Source organism: Pongo abelii, chromosome 2 (genome assembly GCF_028885655.2).
Source record: "Pongo abelii isolate AG06213 chromosome 2, NHGRI_mPonAbe1-v2.0_pri, whole genome shotgun sequence".
Lineage (NCBI taxonomy): Eukaryota > Metazoa > Chordata > Mammalia > Primates > Hominidae > Pongo > Pongo abelii.
This window is the reverse complement of record NC_085928.1, coordinates 113,799,175-113,821,681: the sequence shown is the minus strand read 5'-3', so window position 1 is coordinate 113,821,681 and position 22,507 is coordinate 113,799,175. Positions and strand designations below refer to the sequence as shown.

Genomic DNA, 22,507 nt, shown 5'->3' with positions numbered 1-22,507 from the left:
CATTATATGAGAAAGAGGGAGGTGGATGAATCAGAGAAGACGATATGATGACAGAAGCAGAGGTCAGAGTGATTTGATTGCTGGCTTTGAAGATGGAAAGGGAGTGTAGGCAGCCTCTAGAAAGACAAGGAAATGGGTTCTCTCCTAGATCCTCTAGAAGGAATGTAGCCCTGCTAACACCTTGATTTTAGCCCCATGGGACCCATTTGGGACTTCTGATTTCCAGAACTGTTAGATAATAAGTTTATGTTATTTTAAACCACTAAGAAGATAGTGGCCAGGCGTGCTGGCTCACACCTGTAATCCCAGCACTTTGAGAGGCCAAGGTGGGTGGATGACCTGAGGTCAGGAGTTTGAGACCAGCCTGGCCAACATGGTGAAACCCCGTCTCTATTGAAAATACAAAAATTAGCCAGGCGTGGTGGTGGGCGCCTGTAGTCCCAGCTACTCAGGAGGCTGAGGCACGAGAAGTGCTTGAACCTGGGAGGCAGAGGTTGCAGTGAGCCGAGATCATGCCACTGCGCTCCAGCCTGGGAGACAGAATGAGACTGTCTAAAAAAAAAAAAAAAAAGGAAAAGAAAAAGAAGGTGGCAATTTGTTATAGAAGCAATAGGACAAATACAAAGGCAAAGGCTCCTTGAAGCTGGGGGAGATGAACAGAGACTCAGTAAAAGGGATCTGAGGGGGATCTGGCTGGTGCCCCAACAATACCTGTTCCCTCCAAATCAGGAAACTCCATCAGAGAGACAAAGCTTTCAATATTGACTACTGATTTAAAGTTTTGGCTCTCTGATGAAGTTTTCTGATTTGGAAGATCAGAAGTTGACCATCAAACTAGGGAACTATAGCATAGAGATTAAGCCATGGGATCCGGAGTTTGATGCCCATTGAGTAAGTCTTGACTTTCAGCATTTTTAAACCCTGTGAACTTGGCATGTTACCAAAGCCTCTCTGAACCTTAGTGCTTCATTTGTAAAACTGAGATAATAACAAAACTCAAAAGGTATTCTAAGGATTAAATGAATATGCTTGTAAAGTGCCTGGCATACAGTAAAATCTCAATGCAGATATTACTGGTAGCACAGTGGGATCCCGTCTCTATTTAAATGTTACATTCTAAAGACAGTATAAGGTAAGAATCAAGATTGGTGAATATTAGGGATTAAAATCACTTAACTTGCTCAGAAGGTACAGTATACAGGGTTTAGTGTTCACAACCTTGTAAATATGTACATATGAGAGTTTACTCCTCACCACAATAGAAACTTTATAATACTGAGTCCAAGTGCAAAACAATGTTACAGTATTTTCAATTACCTAGAAAAGGGAGGGAGTTGTTGAACTGTGCAATGGTCTACTCTTTAGCATTTGTTTCAATCCATGGTTTATTTAAAGGGTGACTTTCACCTTCATTTGAATTTGCTCTTTTTCTGAGATCTTTGTTAAGCCCAGCAAAGTCACCCATTGTACCTGTGCCTGCCTTCTCTTCCCAAGGTTACCTGGGGGTATTTTCCCAGCCTTTTGATATGCTAAGCAGTCATAATTGGAGAGAGTTTAATAAACAACCATTAAGTTGCTCTTAGACGTGTTCAAATTGGTCTAACTAGCAACTATCTAATAATTAATGAAGACCAGCTGTAACTATAAAACCATTTAGTGACCCAGATCAGTTTCTGCCAGATCCAGAAATAGCCCTACAAACCCCCTTCTGTTATCAAGGTGGCAGCTATTAAGGTGGTCGATTACCTGGGGTCTTTTATTCATTTCCATTAGAGAGCAGGGGCTGAAACTCAAGTCAGCTGATGTGAAATCTTTTGAACAGCTCTTCAAGGAGGTCAAAGCCATTGATTATATTAGGGGGTAGGACTCATCTAAAGGTCGGGTATCTGTGGTCAGCTCTGTCCTCCCCATCTCCCTGACCCAGGTCACACAACACAGAGCTGTTGGACATCCTAGCAGGGCTTTCCTCTATATTTCAGGTATGCTGCTGGTTTGAGCTGACTTTTTTAAAACTTGGAGCTTTCCCCCCTGGGTGAAATGGTGAGAGAGAAGGGGAGGAAGCCAGAAGGGAGGAGAAGGAAGTCCTTGGCTGAGCTGCCTGGTGCTTGGTGAGGAAGGGAGTGGGTGTGGGCGAGCTTGCTTCACTCTGAGGCCCTGCCAGCTCCTGGAAACGCTGCTGCTCTTTCTGAAAACCCTCCCTGAGGACGACCAGTGAAAACAACAAAAAACATCAATCAAACCTTATGGGGTTATTTTAAGGCCAAAGGGAAAGTAGATGAAAAAGGAGGTGGGCAGGAGTGGGAACTTGACCCACCTCCTCCCATCCCCGGTCCCAGAGCCTCAGTTCACAGCTCTTTACTCCCTCCCCATGCCTCTCCATTCCCATCTGCATCCACTGTGCTGGAACCTGGCTCACTCGCCTTGTTCTCCAGATGAACTGCCCTGTCTCTGCCTTGCCTTAGGCGGGGCCTTTGGGGATTGAGCTGTATTTCTCTTCACTGTGTGTTGAATTTGGCAGGTGCAGGCGCATCTCATTCCAAGTCAAACTACCACCTTTCAGAAAGGAGGGCTGGGCCTGGAATCCATGGCTTGGGAAGGGCCCTGTGTACAACCACTGACTGTTGGAAGTGAATATTGTCCTTCTCCACCACCCGTGCCAGGCCTGCCACTGGTCATGACCGGGAAGGGAAGAAACAGGCATTTGGGGCTGAAGGTTACCCTGCAGCTGACCTATCAGAGGAGGTTCTGTGGGCAGTAAGAATGGGGTCAGCTTCCCGGCCAGAAGTTCAAGTAGCCCCAGCGAGTCATCCATTGCTTTAGACAAATAAGTGGTTGTTGGCCATGCTGATGCCACTTGGGCACACACCTGAGTGTGCAGAGCCATTTTAAGAATGAGGTCTTGTTTCCCAAGAACCAACCCTCCTACCGGAAATGTCTGGAAAGACAACGAGTGCATTCAGGAAGTTTTTTTCCCTTTTCCCATGGTTCCCTGCAGCTGTCATGGGATCTGTTGCTCCCATGGAGAGAAGCTGCTCACCAAGAACTACAGAGGCCAGCCTGCAGATCAGAGAAGCAGAGAGACCTCCAGACAGTTTCTCATTTGAAAATTGTTTCCAGAGGGTGAGGTCCCTTGTCCACTCCACCAGTGTCAATGACTCTCTGATAGGTCAGAGTAGAGGTCTAGATGTCAGCCCCACCACCTGCTGGCTGTGTGACTTGGCAAAAGGACCTAGCCTCTCTCTGCCACAGTTTCCTCACCTATGAAATGGGGATATTGCCTACCACATAAGTGTGAAGGTCAGAGGTGGTAACTGTTGGAAAGTGTTTACTTGGCTGATATTTTAATCATCCCTTGTTCCAATGTCACAGAATTTTCACATTCTCTCTTCAGCTTCATAATAGTCTCATGAGGTAGGAAGGGGAAGGGTGGTGTAACAGTAATTACATTTTGTTTTAAAGTTTGAAGGGCTTTGCCAGTGGAAATGATGATATTGGCAGCTCACATGTGGCACAGAGAAAATGACCCCAGCAGTTTTTGTGCCCACATTGGCTATGTTTTCTATTTTTCTGGTAATCTTACTATGTAACAAAAAACTCCAGTATGGGTAAATAAGGTTGCACATTTTTCAAGACCCTCCAGGGCTACCAAAGATGAGTGACCTGTTGTAGGGCAAAGAAGTCCTCTCTACCAGTGCTATCCAGTAGACAGATGATGTAAGACACTATAAAAGATAATATGAAAACACTATAAAGATAATATAATTAAAATAATGTAATTTTAGTTTTAAATTTTCTCGCAGAATTTTAGTTTTAAATTTTCTTGTAGAAACATCTAAAAAATTCTTAAAGGGCAAAATTAATTTTTATAATGTATATTTTTAATTCCATTATAAGTATTAACATTTCAACATGTAACAATATAAAAATTATTAGATACTTTATATTCTTTTTTCTTACCAAGTCTTTGAACTCCTGTGTGTATTTCACACTTACAGCACACCTCAATTCCAATGCTAAAAAATAATCATTGGAATACTTAATTGTATTTCAGTTTCACAAATTTTATAGTTGCCAGAATAGATTCATATACTCAAGTGGTTCCACATATACTTAAAAGTTTTACAGTAATGGAATCACATATCAGATTTTAAATATATATTTACATTAATTAAAATTAATAGAATTTGAACTTCAGTTCCTCAGTCACTCTAGTGACATTTCAAGTGCTTAATAAGGACAGAACAGGAGAAGTATCAGCTAGGCTGTTTTTTTGTTCACTTGTATTTCAATACTTAGAATTCTCTTCAATAACTGTTTCTTTGCAGGAATGCTTTTAGTATTCATCTAAAACTAGCCAGTATACTCAGTCTATCCACTTGACCGGTCACACTGCAAGGCAGTGTGAATAATGGAGTTCTACTGTCAGCCTCTGTGTACTGTGAATGAGTCAAGCCACAGAGCCTGAGTGACATGTGGCTGACATAGTGACTGAAGGAGACCTCCAGTGTCAATTCATATATTAAATAAAGTATTAATTTCTGTCCTTTTTTGATAAACAGAAATGGATGATCTAACATTCTCTTCCCATACACCTATGGATCACCTTTGTACACCATACTTGAAAGATCATGCTTGGAACTCTACCACTGTGGTTGCTTCAAACTTTCTCTGAGCTGGGGCTTTAGTCCTAGACTTTCAGGGAATAAGTAGTGTCTATTCTGGGCCTTTTTCCTTCTGACCTCCTCTCTTCCTCCCAGAGTTCCTTGGTTGTTTTTTTAAGCACTATGTAATACATTCATCCATCGGGTTTTGTCTTCAGATTTTTTTTTTTTTAAGAGACAGAGTCTTGCTCTGTATCCCAGGCTGGAGTGCAGTGGTGTGATCACAGCTCACTGCAGCCTTGAATTCCTGGGCTCACGGGATCCTCCTGCTTCAGCCTCCAAAGTAGCTGGGACTACAGGCTAACACCACCAAGCCTAGCTAGTTTTAATTTTTTTTGTAGAGATGGGGTCTAGTTATGCTGCCCAGGCTGGCCTTGAACTCTTGGCCTCAAGCAGTCTTCCCAGCTTGGCTTCCTAAAGTGCTGGGACTACAGGTGTGAGCCATCATGCCTCGCCTGACTTTTTATTAACTGTCATCTACAACAAAAGCAAAGAAAAACAACAAAATATTTCCAACAGAAGTCCCCAAAAGATGGCCAAGTTTTCACTTTAAAATTTGACCTAATTTTGTTCTTTGAGGATAAATTGTACAGTAGTTTTTCCCTGTCACTCATATTTGCCTAAATACTTTGGCACTCAAATAGGACACCATCATGGGAACTTGTGCTTATGTTTCCAGTATTTGTAGTATTCATTGTGAGTTCCTACAACCCCCGTATTTTCAGGAGTAGAAGTTCCCTCCTCTTTATGCATGGACTATTAGTTATTGTATCTGTTCAGAGTTCACTGCTTTGGCAGGGCTGGCCTCCCTGTGTCTTTGCTTAGCAGCATCATCCTGGCTTGGTTCTGGGTGGTCCGTTTCTTCTTCAGATTCTCTAAGGGTCCCTCCCCACGCTCACCACTTTTATTTTTCTTTCTTTAGCTATTTTTCTGCTTAAGTCATCGGAGGTGGAACTTTTGGAGTCCTTGGCTTTTTGTGGTATTTTAACACTTATGACCTAAGGCAGGAGGAGCTGCATTTTCGGCTCTTTTCTTCTCTCCCACTTCCCTCTTGAGGAGGACCCAGATAAAATTCTCTGAGGGAGAGAAAGGATTCTTGGCAAACTGTCAGAACTTTCTTCTTCCTTTTTGTCTCTAATTGTATAAACAGAATATTCCAGAGCCCTGCAATGTTATTTTCCACAAATGCCTCATGAAGAATACATTTTGTTAGAGGAAATCTAGAACATTCCTATCCAAGCTCACCTGGGCTTCCAGCATATGGGTGACTTTAGCTTGGCTGCATTGGGCCCTGCTCAGAGGCTGAGGCCTGTCTTGCAAGTTAAATGGCCTAGGTCTTGTTTCCAGATTCCATAATCAGCTTTATTCCATAAACCTCTAACATTGTTTTATAAGCCAAGAGGTAACTTCTTAATGCTTCTGCTTATTTTCTCTTCTTAGTTCCTCAACTTAAAATATAATTATTTCCGTAGCTTCAGTTCCAGCTTTATCTTCCCAGGGAAGAAACTCCCAGCTGGGAATGGTTGAGCCCTATTTGGCTTTTTTAGAAATTCTGTTTTATAAACACTGGTCCAGGGTCAGGATTTGCACAAATCTTTATGCATAAAGACTCCTCTCTGGCTTAGAAGATGACTCTAGGATTCCCATGATCTTTCCACCACGGCCCACCTCCAGTAGTCCTATTGCCAAGAGATAGAGCAGGGGCAGGGCAGGAGGGTGGCAGTGGAGCCAGGGCAAGGGACTAGAGCATCTGGATTTCCACCAACCGTACATCAACCTCCCATCTGCCTTGTGAAAGGTTTTCTAAGGTTAATTATTAGTATTTTAAAATAGTCATCTTTTTATTTATAAATAAAGGCTATTGCTGCTTTTTGTGATTTCCATAGCAGCCTGTAGCCTACCCACAACAGAAACTGGAGGTGGATCAAGCAAAAGAATAAGTGAACATTTAATTATTCATTTAGCAAATGTTGATCTAGAGGACATGCATGATCTATAATACATATATATAGCAAGATATACTGTGCATACTCGCCATATGTAATATATATACTGTGCACACAATACATATACTGTGCACACCCCATATATAATTACATATATATAATTGCATATATTATATATGGTGAGTGTGCACAGTATATCTCACTAATCTGTATGTATATATGTGTATATATACAGTGTGTATATATATAGTGTGTATGTATATACTGTGTGTATATATATAAAAAAGGATTATCACAATGTATTCATACAAGTCAGTGTGGTGTTATATTTAAGAAAAAGAGCATTTGGATAGGAACAGGAAAATCACAGAAGAAACATGAACAGCTAATAAAAGTGTAAAAAGATTCAGCTCCACCAATGCACTGTGGATTAAGGTGCTGCCTCAGCTCCAAATCTGCTCTGTTCTTCTCTGTTGTGTTGCTGGGGCTGTGATTCTGCAAACTGCATTTCTTCTGTGCTAGCTGGCTCTTAATTAGGTTCGGCCGGAAGGACTGGAAGGTAGAGGAAGGGAGAAGGGATCTGCCCTTTCTTCTGCACTTCCTATTTCTCCTATGTCACGAAGAAACAACAACATTGGCTCCTTTCCCCAGATACTTTCCACATTCCGTCAGCTAACCTTGTTGCATCCCTTAGCAGTGTCTGCCATGTTAGGCAAGGACTCCTTTTCTGCACTGGAAGTCCTAGTATTAAAGGCCTCTTCTCCAAGCTCCTGAGCTGTTCAACCATCTAGTCAATGAACTCTGTTCTGTAGTCTAAACTCTGACTCTTAAAGCTTCTAGCTTCCCAGAACCACAAACTTTCCCTTTTGTTTCCCCAGCCTTGAGGGTGAACATGCTTCCTGCAATTGCTACCTTTACCTTATCTCTGACTTTCCTAGGCTTCCAGCATCTACCGACCCAATTACCTACATCAAATCCTTTCTGATAAGATAACTAGTGTTGCTTCTGTTTCCCCAACTAAACAATGGTTAATACAACAACTACTGTAAGAAAAGGCAACAAACAAACAAACAAACCCAAAAAACAAAAAAACCCCAAACCCTAAAACAACATTGATATCTATATATCCATACTCTCAACACATGCATGGTTGTCAATACCTGAGTTTTGGAAGGCTTATGGCCCTGTCCTGTAGGCTGGGGATCTCTCTTTATTTCAGAGATGCAGTCTTGGAGTCTGCAGGGTTCTGCAGGTGCAGAACTTGTGCACCTCTGCCCCGAGAGTCCTCATCACTGGTCACTGACCCTATGCCTAGATGGGCCTTTCCCTGCAGTTCTGCCAAACTATTTTCACTCCCCTCACTGGAAAGCAACAGAGATTTCACAAACCTTGTCAGCTCCTATGAAAGCAATTTTCAGTGGGACTATGGGGATTATCTCTCTCCTAGATAGGTGGTCCTACAGTTGGAGCTGTTGACCCTGTCATTTAGTGTTCAGGTGGTGACTTAAAGTCTCACTGTCCTGACTAATACCGACATTTCCAGGACTTAGGGTTCTCAGGGAACATCACAGCCATATGGCAATTGTCGCAGGTCCCCTAATATGGTATAGAACTTTGGCAAGGTATGAAGCACTAGTTCATTTTATTCTTTGGGACAGTCCTATTAGGTAGGTACAGTCATGCATCATGTAATAAGAAGAATATTTTCTGAGAAATGCATTTTAAGCAGTTTTTCATTGTTGTGTGAACATCATAAGGGTTTACTTACACAGACCTAAATAGTACAGCCTACTATACACTTAGGCTATATGGTATAGCCTCTTGTTCCTAGGCTACAAATCTTTACAGCATGGTACTGTACCCAATACTCTAGACAATTATAACACAATAGGAAGTATTTGTATATTAAAACATATCTAAACATAGAAACGTACAGTAAAAATATGGTATTATAATTTATGGAAACACCTTTTATATGCAATCTATCATTGATTGAAACATAGTTATGCAGTACATGACTGTATTATCTCTATGAAATATGTGAGGTCTGGGATATGGGTTGAGTTGCTTGTCTGAAGCCAGGCTAGATGGTGTGTATTTTCAATAAATAATAATCAACATTACTATTATTTCTATAGAATTTCATCAGAGAAGGCAGGTCCCATCCTACTTCTGTGAAATGGGAAGCCCTGATCCAGTCTAGTAGGCTGGTAGACTACCACCTTCCTACTACAACTGTATAAAGGTAAAAATAGTGAAGGATCAGGGGAATGAGAGCTTGAGCCAGGTCCTGGGGCCAGGCTGTTACTAGATTTTCTAACCTTGACAACTATAATACAGTGCATTTTATATTGTGTTTTATTTTCAAGGGAGTTTAATGAAAAAAATAATATATTTTAAAATAGGTCCTTTTTTCAGGTAAAAATGAAGAAAACTGGGATGAGATGGAATATGTAATGCTTTGGACATGGAACTCTGAGTCCTTAGAAGCCAAGTTATCCAAGGCAAGGCATCCTTTAATGGGATGGCTCTGAGGCTGGTTTTGTGGCTCTCCTGACAAGCTGAGCTTTAACCAACTGGAAATATTCTCTTTAGGGACATCTCTCAGTCACTGGGACCTTTGATTATCCTGATCCCATTTAACTTTTGAGAGTTTCCTAGTTTACTGCCTCTGAGATCATCTCCCGATTTTGGCTTAGAAACTGAAAATCGTCGACCTTGACTATCTCCCTACAATCTTCAACCATTCAAGGAATTCCTAAATTAATTTCCAACGTCTTTTTCTTAACATAGAAATTCACCTTAAAGAAGATGCTCTATTTCTTTTTTCTTTCCAAGCCAAACTGTATCCAGCTTTATTAAAGATACTTTCCATAAACAATCATGGTATTTCAGGTAGGACATGGGCAGACAATCATTAACAGTATATGACAAATTTTAAACCCCCTTCTTCAACTGACTACCAAAAATCCAAAAACCACTATAAAACCCAATGAAGTCTTCATCTGATGCTCTGAACAGGGAAAGTTTAGAGTGAGGGTTGACATTTAACATTTAGCATGTTGTTTAACAACTTTTTGCAAGCCAACCCTGAGTTTCAGGAAGTGAAATGAAAATGGCAGAATTTATCTAAAGATCCACAATCTAGAAATGGAACCACTGCTCTTTTGACAGGTGCCATCTCAGTGGCATCACTGGAAAGTCCAGATTGCCCGACACACTGCTAACCAATGACTGGGGGTCAGGTCCCAAAATACGTCTGGGCTTAAGGGAGTTAAGTCTATGCTGAAGGATGGAAAGGGAGAAGAGGACATAAAACCAAATTTGGTTTTCCATACTACAAGGATTTGTGCCAAGGTGACCATCTGTGTCAAAGTCAGGGAATCCCTCCTCCTGGGAGCCAAGAGGAAGTCTCTCAAAACTAGAAGGGAAAGATGTTTTCCCCACATCAATCCAGCTTCGGGGACATTCTATTAGTGACATATGCCCCTTCTCCCTAAAACAACAATAAAGTGTTCTGTGTGCTAATAGCATAGCTTTAAAAAAAAGTAAAACAAAATTCTGCATTTTTATAAAACTTCAGAAAAATAGTATTTCAAGCTGTACAGTCACCAGAAGTACACAGTTATCAAAAATGCACACACTTCACTTGGCATCTCCAGCACCTTCAGCTTTCTGTGCCTGGTCTGTTTTGACATCTCCATTTTCAGCAGGGTTATTCCCCTCTTTGCCAGCATCAGCTTTTCCCTTTTTCTCTTTGGGCACCTTCTCTCCCTTCTTTGCAGGGGCCTTTTTAGGCTTGGGCTTTGGCTTTGGAGGAGCAGGTTTAGCGGACAACCTCACGGATCTTCTCTTTGGTTCATCCTTCACCTTGGCTTTATCTCCTTTAGCATCCCCTTCAGCCTTTCTCTTGGGCATGGTGGTGGTGGGACATAGGTGCTGGGCGCGGGATGCAGCAGCACAATTACTTTCGTTGTCCGGGGATCATTCTCACCTCTTGTTCTTCCGAAGATGCTCTCTTTCTTTGGTGAGATTCTTCCCTTCAGCCCTTTTCTTCTCTCAAGACCTTCTCTCTTCTGTTCTCTGCCTCAGATGGCATTGCTATTCCATGGCTAAAGTCTCATAGGGTATAACATCCACCCTCATCACTTGGTAGGATGACCAACTCATCCCAGTTTATCCAGGACTTTCCTGGTTTTAACAATAAGAAAGCTTGTCTCCCAGGGAACCCCTCAGTCCCAGACAAGCCAAGATGGTACTATGATCTGGATATTTATCTTCTCCAAAGTTTACATGAAATTTAATGTGGCAGTACTTGACAGGTAAGGCCTTTAAGAGGTGATTGGACCTAAAGGTCTCTTCCCTCATGAATGGATTTACCCATTCATGGATTACTGAATTAATAAGTTATCACTGGAGTGGGGCTGGTGGCTCTATAAGATGAGGAAGAAAGAACTAATCTAGCACATTCATCCCCCTCACCATGAGATGCCCTGCACAGCCCCAGGACTCTTCAGAGAGTCCCCACCAGAAGGTTTTCACCACTTGTTGTCCCTTGACCTTGAACTGTCCAGGCTCCAGGGCTGGAAGAAATTTTTTTTTATAAATTACCTAGTTTCTGGTATTATGCTATAAGCAACAGGCAATGTACTAAGACAGAAAATTGATACCAAGAAGTGGGGTTGTTGCTGATAACAAATATCTGAAAATGTGGAAGTGACTTTGGAACTGAATAATGGGTGGAGGCTGGAAGAATTTGCAGGAGCAGGCTAGAAAAATCATAGATTCTTGTGAGAGCTTAGAAGACAAGAAGACTAGGGAAAGTTTGGACCTCGTCAGGGATTGGTTAAGTGGTCCTGACCAGAATGCTGATAGAAATATGGACAGTAAAGGTCATTCTTATGAGGTTTCAGAAGAACTGAGAAACAAGGTATTAGAAACTGGCGTAAAGGCCATCTTTATTATAAACTGGCAAAGAACTTGTGTGAATTATGTTCATGCCCTAGGACTTTATGGAATGCAGAAATTAAGAGCAATTCATTAGAATATCTGGTGGAAGAAATATCTAAGCAGCAAAGCATTCAGGCTGCTGCATGGCTGCTTTTAGCCCCTCAAATTAAACTGTGAGAAGGAAAAAAATGACTTAAAGATAGAATTTATAATCAAAAAGGAAGCAAAATGGAAAGATGTGGAAAACTCTCAGTCTGGTCATGTGAAGAGTAAAAAAGTGTTTGGGAGAGAAAACCAAGGGTATGGCCCAGCAACTTTTTGCTAAGGAGATTAGTACAGAGAGAAGAGATAATCAAAAGAATGGAAGAAGGACTTCAAAGGCATTTCAGAGATTTTCAAGGCTGCCCCCATCATCACAGGCCCAGCAGCCTAGGAGGACAGAATGGTCTGGGGGGTCAGATCCAAGGGTGCTCTCCACGGACTTGCCTCCCAGGATCCCCTTGGGTCTCTGTTCCCTACACTCCAGCACAGTGCTCCTCAGCTACCCCAGTGGTGGCTTAAGTGGCCCCACTATTCTGGAAGGTACAAGTTATAAACGTTGGCAGCATCCACATGGTGTTGATTCTGCAGGGCCATAGAATGCAAAAACTATAGAGATATGGCAGCTTTCACCTAGATTTCAAAGAATGTTGCTGAAAACCTGGGGGGCCAGGGAGAGACTTGTCATAGGGACATAGCTACTGCAGAGATCCCCCATTAGAGCACTGCCTAGTGGAGATGTGGGGTGGGAGCTGTCACAGAGAGTCACCACTAGGGCACTGCTTAGTGGAGCTGTGGGGGCTGGGCCATCACTGATACCTCAGAACTGTGGAGTCATCAGTAGCATATAACACCTGCCTGGGAAAACTTCAGGCACAAAACTCCAACCCATATGAGCAGCCACATGGGCTACACCCAGCAAAGCCATGGGGATGTGGCTGCCAAGGCCTATGGGAGACCATATCAGGGCCCTCTGGACTTCCACACTCATAGATAAGAGACTAGAACAGGGAGACATTCAGGGTGATGACCTCATTTAACTGGACTGCTTGATGAGCTTGGCTTTGGAGTTCTCTCTTTATACATGTATGCCTGAGGAGGGAAAGATGGGTAGGGGGAGAGGCCAAAACTGGGCATTTCTCCACCTAAATGCTTATGGATTCAAGGACCTTTAGAGGCAGACCAGGCCTCTGCTGCATATGTAACCATAGAAAATGGGCATCTAGGACCCAATGAGCTCCTGAACAAGGAAGGAAATCCAAGAGATATTCAGGTAATGTTTACAACCCACAGAGAGTGTCCAATTTCTGGTTTCTAAGCCATATGGAACTTCCCAGGAGGGGCCAGCATAAAGTAGTCAGCAAGCCCTGAACAAGTCACAACTGACTTGGAAACAATCCTGATTGGTCTGCCCCGATTTCTTGTCCAAAACCTTCCTAGGACATTTTCCAGTTGCCTCTTATCTTCCTTGGGTTTATTATAAGCCATTTCCTGAGTGATTCACACGCCACTCTCAGTCTCCTTCTCAGTCAGTGCCAAGACTCTTCACTGGGTAGATTTTAAAAATAATAATAAACTTTTGAAGAGCAGTTTTAAGTTCACAGCAAAATTGAACAAGGCATACAGAGTGTTCTCATATACTTCCATCCCCACACATGCACAGCCTCCCGCACTATCAACATCCTGCACCACAGTGGTACATTTGTTACAATTGATGAGTCTACCTTTACACCTCATTATCTCCCAAAGTCCATAGTTTTCATTAGGATTCACTGTTGGTGTTGTACATTCTATAGATTTGGACAAATGTACAATGACATGAGTCCACCATTCTAGTATCATACAGAATAGTTTCACTGCCCTAAAAATCCTCTACATTCTGCCTGTTCATCCCTTCCTCACCTCTGACACCTGGCAACCACTAATCTCTTTGCTGTCTCCATAGTTGCCTTTTCCAGAATGTCATATAGTTGGAGTCATACAGTTTGTAGACTTTTCAGGTTGGCTTCTTTCGCTTAGCGATAATCCATTTAAGTTTCCTCCATGTCTTTTCATGGCTTGATAGCTCATTGCTTTTTAACACTTAATAATATTGCATTGTTCAGATGTACCACAGTTTATCAATCCAGTCACCTACTGAAGGACATCTTGGTTGCGTCTAAGTTTTGGTAATTATTAATAAAGCTACTGTAAACATCTATTTGTAAGTTTTTTTGTGGACGTAAGTTTTCAACTCTTTTGGGTATATACCAAGGACCATGATTAATGGATTCTATGATAAGAGCATGTTTAGTTTTGTAAGAATCTGTCAAACTGTCTTCCAAAGTGGCTGTCCCATTTTGCATTCCCACCAGCAGTGAATGAGAGTTCCTGTTGCTCCACATCTTCACCAGCATCTGGTTCTGGATTTTATTTTGGATTTTGGCCATTCTAATAGGTGCATAGTGACATTTTGCTTCTGTTTTAATTTGCAATTCCCTAGTGACATGATATTGAACATATTTTCATATGCTTACTTGCCATCTATATATCTTCTTTGGTTAGATGTCTGTTCAGGTCTTTGGCCCATATTTTAATTGGGTTGTTCACTTTATTTATTTATGTTTTAAGAGTTCTTTGTTTTATAGAACAGTCCTTTATCAGATGTGCCTTTTGCAAATGTTTTCTCCCAGTCTATGACTCATCTTTTGATCCTCCTGATATTGTATTATACAAAGCAGAAGTTTTTAATTTTAATGAAGTTCAGGTTTTTAATTCTTTCTTTCACACATCATTCCTTTGTTGCTGTATCTAAAAAGTCATTACCAATCCAATGATCACCTAAATTTTCTCCTATGTTGTCTTCTAGGGGTTTTGTAGTTTTTATTTTTACATTTAGGTCTATGATCCATTTTGAGTTAATACCTGCGAATAGTGTAAGGTCCGTTTTTAGATTCTTTTCTTTTCTTATTTTTTTTTGCATGTAAATGTCCAGTTATTCCAACACCATTTGTTGAAAAAACTATCTTTTCTTCATTGTATTGCCTTTGCCCTTTTGTTAAACATTAGTTGACTGTATTTATCTAGGTATATTTATGGGCTATCTATTTTGTTCAATTGATCTATTATTGAAGTACCACATTGTCTTTATTACTGTACCTTTATAGTAAGTCTTAGAGTAGTGTCAGTACTCCAAGTTTGTTGTTCTTCAGGATTACATTAGATATTCTGGGTCTATTGCTTTTCCACATAAACTTAGAATTACATTGTCAATATTCACATAATAACTTGCTTGGATTTTAATTGGAATGGCATTGAATCTATAGATCAAGTTGGGAAGGACTGACAATAACAATAAAGAGTCCTCCTATTCATGAACATAGACTATCTCTCTACTTAATTTGTTCTTTGATTTATTTTGACAGAATTTTAAAGTTTTTCTTATATAGATTTTGTACATGTTTTGTTAGATTTATACCTAAGAATTTCATTTTGGGGAGTGTTAATATAAATGGAAATATGTTTTTATTTGAAATTCCATTTGTTCATTGACAGTATATAGAAAAGTAATTGACTTTTGTTTATTAATCATGTATCCTGCAACCTTGTTATAGTGGCTTATTAGGTCCAGGAGTTTCCTTGTTGATTCTTTTGGATTTTCTACATAGATGATTATGTCATCTGTGAACAAACACAGTTTTATTTTTTTCTCCCAATCTGTATACCTTTTACTTCCTTTTCTTAGTTGGGGCTTCCAGTACAATGTTGGAAAGCAGTGGAGAGAGGGGATATCCTTGCCTTGCTTCTCATCTTAGCAGAAAAGCTTTGAGTTGGTCACCATTAAGCATGCTATCTAGCTGTAAGTTTTTTAAACAGATATTCCCTATTAAGTTGACGAAGTTCTTCTTTTATTCTTAGTTTCCTGAGAGTTTTTATAATAAAAGCGTATTTTATTTTGTCAAATTTTTTTCTGCATCTATCAATATAATCACGTGATTTTTTTCTTTTAGCCTGTTGATGTAATGGATTACATTAATTGATTTTCAAATGTTGAATCAGCTTTACATACCTGGAATAAATCCCACTTGGTTGTGTTGTCTTATTCTTCTTTTTATACACTGTTTGGTTTGCTAATTTTTTTTGAGAATGTTTGCATCTATGTTTCAGAGAGATATTGGTCTATACTTTTCTTGTAATAGCTTTGTCTGATTTTGGTATTAGGGTAATGCTGCCCTCACAAAATGAGTTAGGAAGTATTCCCTCTGCTTCTATCTTTTGGAAGAGATTGTTGTGACAGTTAATACTGAGTGTCAACTTGATTGGATTGAAGGGTGAAAGTATTGATCCTGGGTGTGTCTGTGAGGGTGTTGCCAAATGAGATTAACATTTGAGTCAGTGGGTGGGAAAGGCAGACCCACCCTTAATCTGGTGGGCACAATCTAATCAGCTGCCAGCGAATATAAAGCAGGCAGAAAAACATGAAAAGGCAAGATTGGTCTAGCCTCCCAGCCTACATCTTTCTCCCTTGCTGGATGATTCCTGTCCTCAAACATCAGACCCCAAGTTATTCAGTTTTGAGACTCAGACTGGCTCTCCTTACTCCTCAAGCTTGCAGCCTATTGTGGGACCTTGTGATCATGTAAGTTATCAGTTAATAAACCCCCTTTTGGAATACTACTCAGCCATAAAAAGGAATGAAATAATGGCATTCTCAGCAACTTGGAATAATGGAATTAGATACCATTATTCTAAGTGAAGTAGCTCAGGAATAGAAAACCAGACATCGTATGTTCTCCCTCACAGGTGTGAGCTAATCTACAAGGATGCAAAGGCATAAGAATAATACAATGGACTTTGGGGACTTGGGGGAAAGGGTGAGGGGGGTGAGGGAGAAAAGACTACACATTGGGTACAGTGTACACAGCTTGGGTGATGGGTGCACCAAAATCTCAGAAATCATCACCGAAGAACTTATTAATGTAACAAAACACCACCTGTTTCTCAAAAACCTATGGAAAAAATACATAATAAAAACATGTTAAAAGATAAAGAGCAAACTGGAAAAAATGGTAAACATATTTATAAGTCTAAATGAACACTGACTTTAAAAACTATTGTAAAACATTAAAAAAAGTCCTTTGAGCATGGGTTCTGCTGCAATCCAAAAATTTTGATGTTTATATTTTCATTTAGTTTAAAATATTTAAACATTTTTGATATCTCTTTTTTGGCCTGCATATTATTTAAAAGTATGTTGTTTAATCTCCAAGTATTTTGGGATTTTCTAGCTATCTTTCTATTATTGATTTCTAGTTTAATTCCATTGTGGTCTGAGAACAGACATTGTATAAATGCTGTTCTTTTAACCTTGTTAAGATGTGTTTTATGGCCCAGAATGTGGTCTATCTTGGTGAACTTTCCATGTAAACTTGAGAAGAATGCTGTTGTTGGAGGAAGTAGTCTATAAATATCAATTATATCCAGTTGATTGATAGTGCTGTTGAGTATAACTATGTCTTTACTGATTTTCACTAATTTTCTACCTGCTGAATCTGTTTTTTTTTTTTTTTGAGATGGAGTTTCACTCTGTCACCAGACTGGAGTGCAGTGGCACAATCTCGGCTCACTGCAACCTCTGACTCCCTGCTTCGAGCAATTCTCCTGCCTCAGACTCCCAAGTAGCTAGGATTACAGGCATGCACCACCATGCCAAGCTAATTTTTGTATTTTTAGTAGAGACGTGATTTCACCATGTTGGCCAGGATGGTCTTGATTTCCTGACCTTGTAATCAACCTGCCTCAGCCTCCCAAAGTGCTGGGATTAGAGGAGTGAGCCACCGCCCCCGGCCAGATCTGTTCATTTCTAATAAAGGAGTGCTAAAGTCTCCAACTTTAATAGTGGATTCATCTACTTCTCCTTGCAGTTCTATCAGTTCTTGCCTTATGTATTTTAACACTATGTTGTTAGGCCCATATACATTAAAAATTATGCCTTCTTGGCATATTGACTCCATTTATTATTATGTTCCTCTTTATTCCTTGTAAGTTTTCTTGCTCTAAAAGTCTACTCTGTCTGAAATTAATATAGCCACTCCTGCTTTCTTTTGACTAGTTTTAGCATGGTATATCTTTCCCCATCTTTTGTATGTGACTTCATAGTTAAAGTGGGTTTCTTGTAGACAACACAGAGTTGGGGCTTGTTTTTGATCCACTCTGGGAATTTCTCTCTTTAAATTGGTATTTTTAGACCATTTTAGACATTTACAGTGATTATTGATATAGTTGGGTTAATACCTACAATATTTGTTACTGTTTTCTATTTGTTATCTTTGTTTTATTTCTATTTTTATCCACCATATTTTTTCTGCCTTTTGTGGTTTTAATTGAGCATTTTGTATTATTTCATTTCCCTCACTTTCCTAGCATATCAATTATTTCTTTTATTTTTTTTTTAGTTACTGCCTTAGAGTTTGCAATATACATTCACAAGAAACACAAATCCATTCTCAAATAACACTATACCACATCACAGATGGTGCAAGTAACTTATAATAACAAAATACCTCTACTTCCTCTCTCCTACTCCTTGTATATTGCTATTATTATTATTTTTACTTATACATATGCATAAATCTGTAAGAATAATTAATACATTGTTGCTATTATTTTGAACAAACATCTGTTAGATAAATTGTGAATACAAAAAATAAAAATTTTTATTTTAATTATTTATTCTCTGATGTTATTTATTTATTTATGTAGATCTGAGTTTCTGACCTATATCATTTTCCATCTTTCTGAAGGACTTCGTTTAACATTTCTTGAGAGGTTTATTGGCAACACATTCAACTTTTGTTTGCCTAAGAAAATATTTATTTCTCTGACACTTTTGAAGAATAATTTCACAGGGTATAGAATTTTAGTTTTTTTTTCTTTTGTCCCCCTCTCTCAACATTTTAAGTATTTCACTCAACTGTCTTCTAGCCTGCATGTTTACTAAAAAGAAATCAGATGTAATTCTTTTATTTGCTCTTTTATAGGTCAGTTTTTTTTCCTTTATGGTTTATTCAAGATTTTTTTCTTTATCTTTGATTTTCTGAAGTTTAAATATGATGTACCTAGGTGTAGTTTTTTTTGGCATTTATTCTGCCAGGAGGTGTTCTTTGAGCTTCCCGGATCTGCAGTTTGGTGTCTGACATTAATGTGGGGGAAATTCACAGTCATTATTTCCTAAAATATTGCTTCTGTTCCTTTCTTCTGTTATTTTTCATTACATGTATGTTACGTCTTTTGTAGTTGTCCCACAGTTCCTGAATATTCTGTGCTGGTTTTTTCCTCTACTTTTTTTTTTCTCTTTGCTCTTCAGTTTTGGAAGTTTCTATTGTCATATCCTCAAACTGAAAGATTGTTTTCCTCAGCCATGTCCAGTCCACTAATGAGCCCATCAAATGCATTTTTCATATTTATTAGTGTTTTTTATCTCTAGAATGTCTTTTGATTCTTAGAATTTCCATCTCTTTGCCTATATTACCAATCTGTTATGGCATGTTGTCTACATTTGTATTATAGCCCTTAGCATATTAATCATAGTTTTAAAAAATTTCTGGTCTGATAAAGATAGCAACAATTGACACTGGGTACTACTAGAGGGGAAACGGACGGAGGCAAGGGGGTAAAGGTTGAAAGACTAACTATTGGGTGCTATGCTTTGATATTATTCATACCCCAAACCTTGGCATCATACAATATAACCAGGTAACGAAAACCGGCATAGTACACCCAATTCTAAAATAAAAGTTGAAAATAAATCCTTGATCTGATCATTCCAATATTCCTGCTATATCTGACTCTGATGCTTGTTCAGTCTCTGCAAACTATGTTTTTTACCTGTTAGTGTATCTTGTAATTTTTTGTTGAAAGGTGGGCACAATGTACTGTGTAAGAGGCACTTTGGTAAACAGACCCCTTAGTAACCCAGTGGTGAGGTATGGAGTTGGGGTGGGGGTGTCTTCTATAGTCCTGTGATTAGGTCTCAGTCCTTTGTGGGCTTGTGCCCCTGGACTGTGAGCTTCATTATGCTTCTTTGATTTTTTCTCCCCTTAGGAGGGACAGGATGGCTAAAGAAGGCTAGGGTAGGGTGTTTCCCTTCCCCCTGATGTGCTAGGCTCTGATAAATCCCAAACAGATTTGGCTCTGGCAGAAGAGAGTCTAATCTATTAGACTCAATTTCCTCCAGAGAGAACGCTTTGTTAAGAAGAACAGAATGCTGTGGTGTATTTTTAAATGATTTCTTCCCCCCTCCTCATGTTAGACGCAAAAGGGGATTTTTCTTCAACATTCTCCGTGAGGATCTGATGGAGTATCTGGAGGCAAAACTCACAGAAGTGTGAGAGTCACCCATATGAATGGGTCTTCTCAGAACTGTCCACACTCAGCCTCCAGAAATTTGTCAATTACAGCTTAGGTTTTTGTACCCCGGTACCGGTTTCTGCAAATGTTTCTACTCATGCATTTCTGCTCCAGGAAGTTGTGATTCTCTCTATCTGCCTGTTTCTCCAGTTTTGGGGCCAGCAATTTGCTCTGTAACCTCATTTCTCTGACAGATATAAGAGTTGTTGATTTTTCAGTTTGTTCAGCTTTTTACATGTTAGAAAGGAGTGGCAACTTTTAAGCACCTTACGTGCTGGACTGGAAACCAGAAGTCTCCCTGAGTAGCTTTTTGAGCTCCTTGATAGATTATCTCCAAGCTATGTCTGAAACCCTCCTCCAGGCCCTTCACAGGGAAGCTTCCTGGGTGCAGTCCATTCCTCCCTAGCTCTTCGTTGTTTGGCCTTTAAACTCAGAGTGGTGAGAAGTTTTGTTTGACCTTTGTCTGATGTTTCCTTGATTATTTTCTCTGAGACTGCATTCATGCCAGAAACTCTGTATCTGATGGGTGAAGATACATCAGATGTATCTGATGGGTGGAAGAGCCCTTTTGAACAGCAGTGATCTAGTTACTTTTGAATCTTATTGCCGACAGAAAATCTTTGAGACAGCGTAGGGACTGACACAAAGGCCTGGGAGTCCAGGCTAGATGGGGTGGTTGTGAGCTGGAGGACCAAAGTTCTTCTGAGATCTTTGGACAACTGAGACTGAACCCACCAAATTCCCAGCTGCTTCTTCAACCACTGTCGTTTTAGGTGTCGAATTTCAGTCGGTGTCAGAGACTATACCTCCCTCTGGGTTTCCAGGGAAAGATAATCCACAGCCCTAATCTGAGATGGATAAGATCATGAAATATAGGAGGTAACTGAAAAAAATGAATCAATCTTTTTATGAAAAGAAATTAGATTACGTGCCCCGTCAGCTCTTCATGGCCAAGTTCTCCAAGCTGACCTTTGAATGTTCCCATTTGCTTCTATGCATTGATGCTGAAAGGCTAGAGTGAAAGGCTAGCATCCGTCTCACTCCTTTTATTAGACAAGCTGCAAATATTTATAATGCATGGATAACATGACGTTCTACATTCAATTAATAGAGAGTTGTGGATTTTTTCATGTTACTCACTTTTAAAGTGATAAAAATATTTTGTATGTTTTCTTCACTGAAAAACGGAAAGAAAGGTTTTTTTGTACTGTATCCTCAATTGGTATTTCGGTTTGTAATCCTCAGATGAAGACACAATGTAATCTTAGACCTCCACTTGCTTGATGTTCTGTGGGTGAAGATTCTGTTCCCTGAGGAAGGATGCGGTTCTATCATAAATCAGAGGCTTAGAACCACTTTCCACAAAGCCCCTAACCCAGAGGAAAGGCTTGACTCAGATGCCTGTGACAGGAAGACAGCGTGAATGTTGCTCTCTTGCAGGGATTCTGACCTGCCATAACAATTCAGTCCTTGGCCACTGAATCCCTGTGTTTGGGATGATATTCTTTTTTTTTTTTCCTATTGCCTGTCTTAATTATGTCTCTTTGAGCTAAAATAAGTAATTTAGAAAAGTGGGAAGAGGAACAGGAAAACAAGAGTGACCTCAGCTGGGGCTGGGGCTTGGCTTCCTTACCTGGTTGATGGGTCCTTTAATCTGAATACTGGTAGCAACTGGCTCTTCCATAGAAAGAAAGATAAAGGGAGGAGTCCAAACCCATGAAGAGGTTTCATGATGGAATTGATGCCTCATGGCTCTGTCAAGGAGATGATTGTCCCTCATCTGAAGGCTGAAGCTAACTGCTGCCTTAGGCAATGGACACCGAGATGTCTGCTGTGTTCTAGAGGGTTTCAAGGTCACATCAGAGAGCAATGGAGTAGTCACAAAGGGTTCCCAAAGGCAGGGCAGTGGAATCCACAGCCCTACCCCTACCATCCACCCTCCTAAGACTCTTGATTCCTCTCCCCTTCTCTGGGCCTTCCTATTTGCCAGCCCTGTCCTATTCTCACATCATATCTATACCTTAATGTAATTCTATGTATTTTCTCTACAATCCAGACAACCTAGAAAGCCCTTTACCCTTGGAGATCTGGCTTGGACCCCACCATTTCCACAGTCTTTGACAGTCTGGAGTTTTCCCAGGAATTTTACTAATTCCTAGGCAGTTTTAAAAATGAAGAGGTGTGGTACAGATGATAAAGTGCACATATCTTTAACACACAACTTTTTTTTTTTTTTGCCTCTCATAGATTTTGATTTTTCAGTTTTAATTTTTTTTTTTTTTGAGACAGAGTCTCACTCTGTCACCCAGGCTGGAGTGCAGTGGCACAATCTCAGCTCACTGCAAGCTCTGCCTCCCAGGTTCACACCATTCTCCTGCCTCAGTCTCCCAAGTAGCTAGGACTACAGGTGCCCGCCACCACACCTGGCTAATTTTTTTGTATTTTTAGTGGAGACAGGGTTTCACCGTGTTAGCCAGGATAGTCTCGATCTCTTTTGTTGTTTTTATTTTTACAAATTTATAG

At 40.1% G+C, this 22,507-nt stretch overlaps 1 protein-coding gene across 1 annotated transcript; it reads right to left on the bottom strand.

Annotated features, from left to right (window-relative positions):
* Positions 1–10,196: 10,196 nt before the first annotated feature.
* LOC100444327 (non-histone chromosomal protein HMG-17-like) lies at positions 10,197–10,525 on the bottom strand. The gene has a single exon (XM_054551138.2). The coding sequence runs from the start codon at positions 10,523–10,525 to the stop codon at positions 10,253–10,255; it is 273 nt and encodes a 90-aa protein (XP_054407113.1). The 3' UTR covers positions 10,197–10,252.
* Positions 10,526–22,507: the final 11,982 nt, after the last annotated feature.

What these genes read in the sequence shown, in the direction of transcription:
- LOC100444327 (XM_054551138.2), bottom strand. Translation starts at nt 10,525, where the DNA reads ATGCCCAAGAGAAAGGCTGAAGGGGATGCTAAAGGAGATAAAGCCAAG.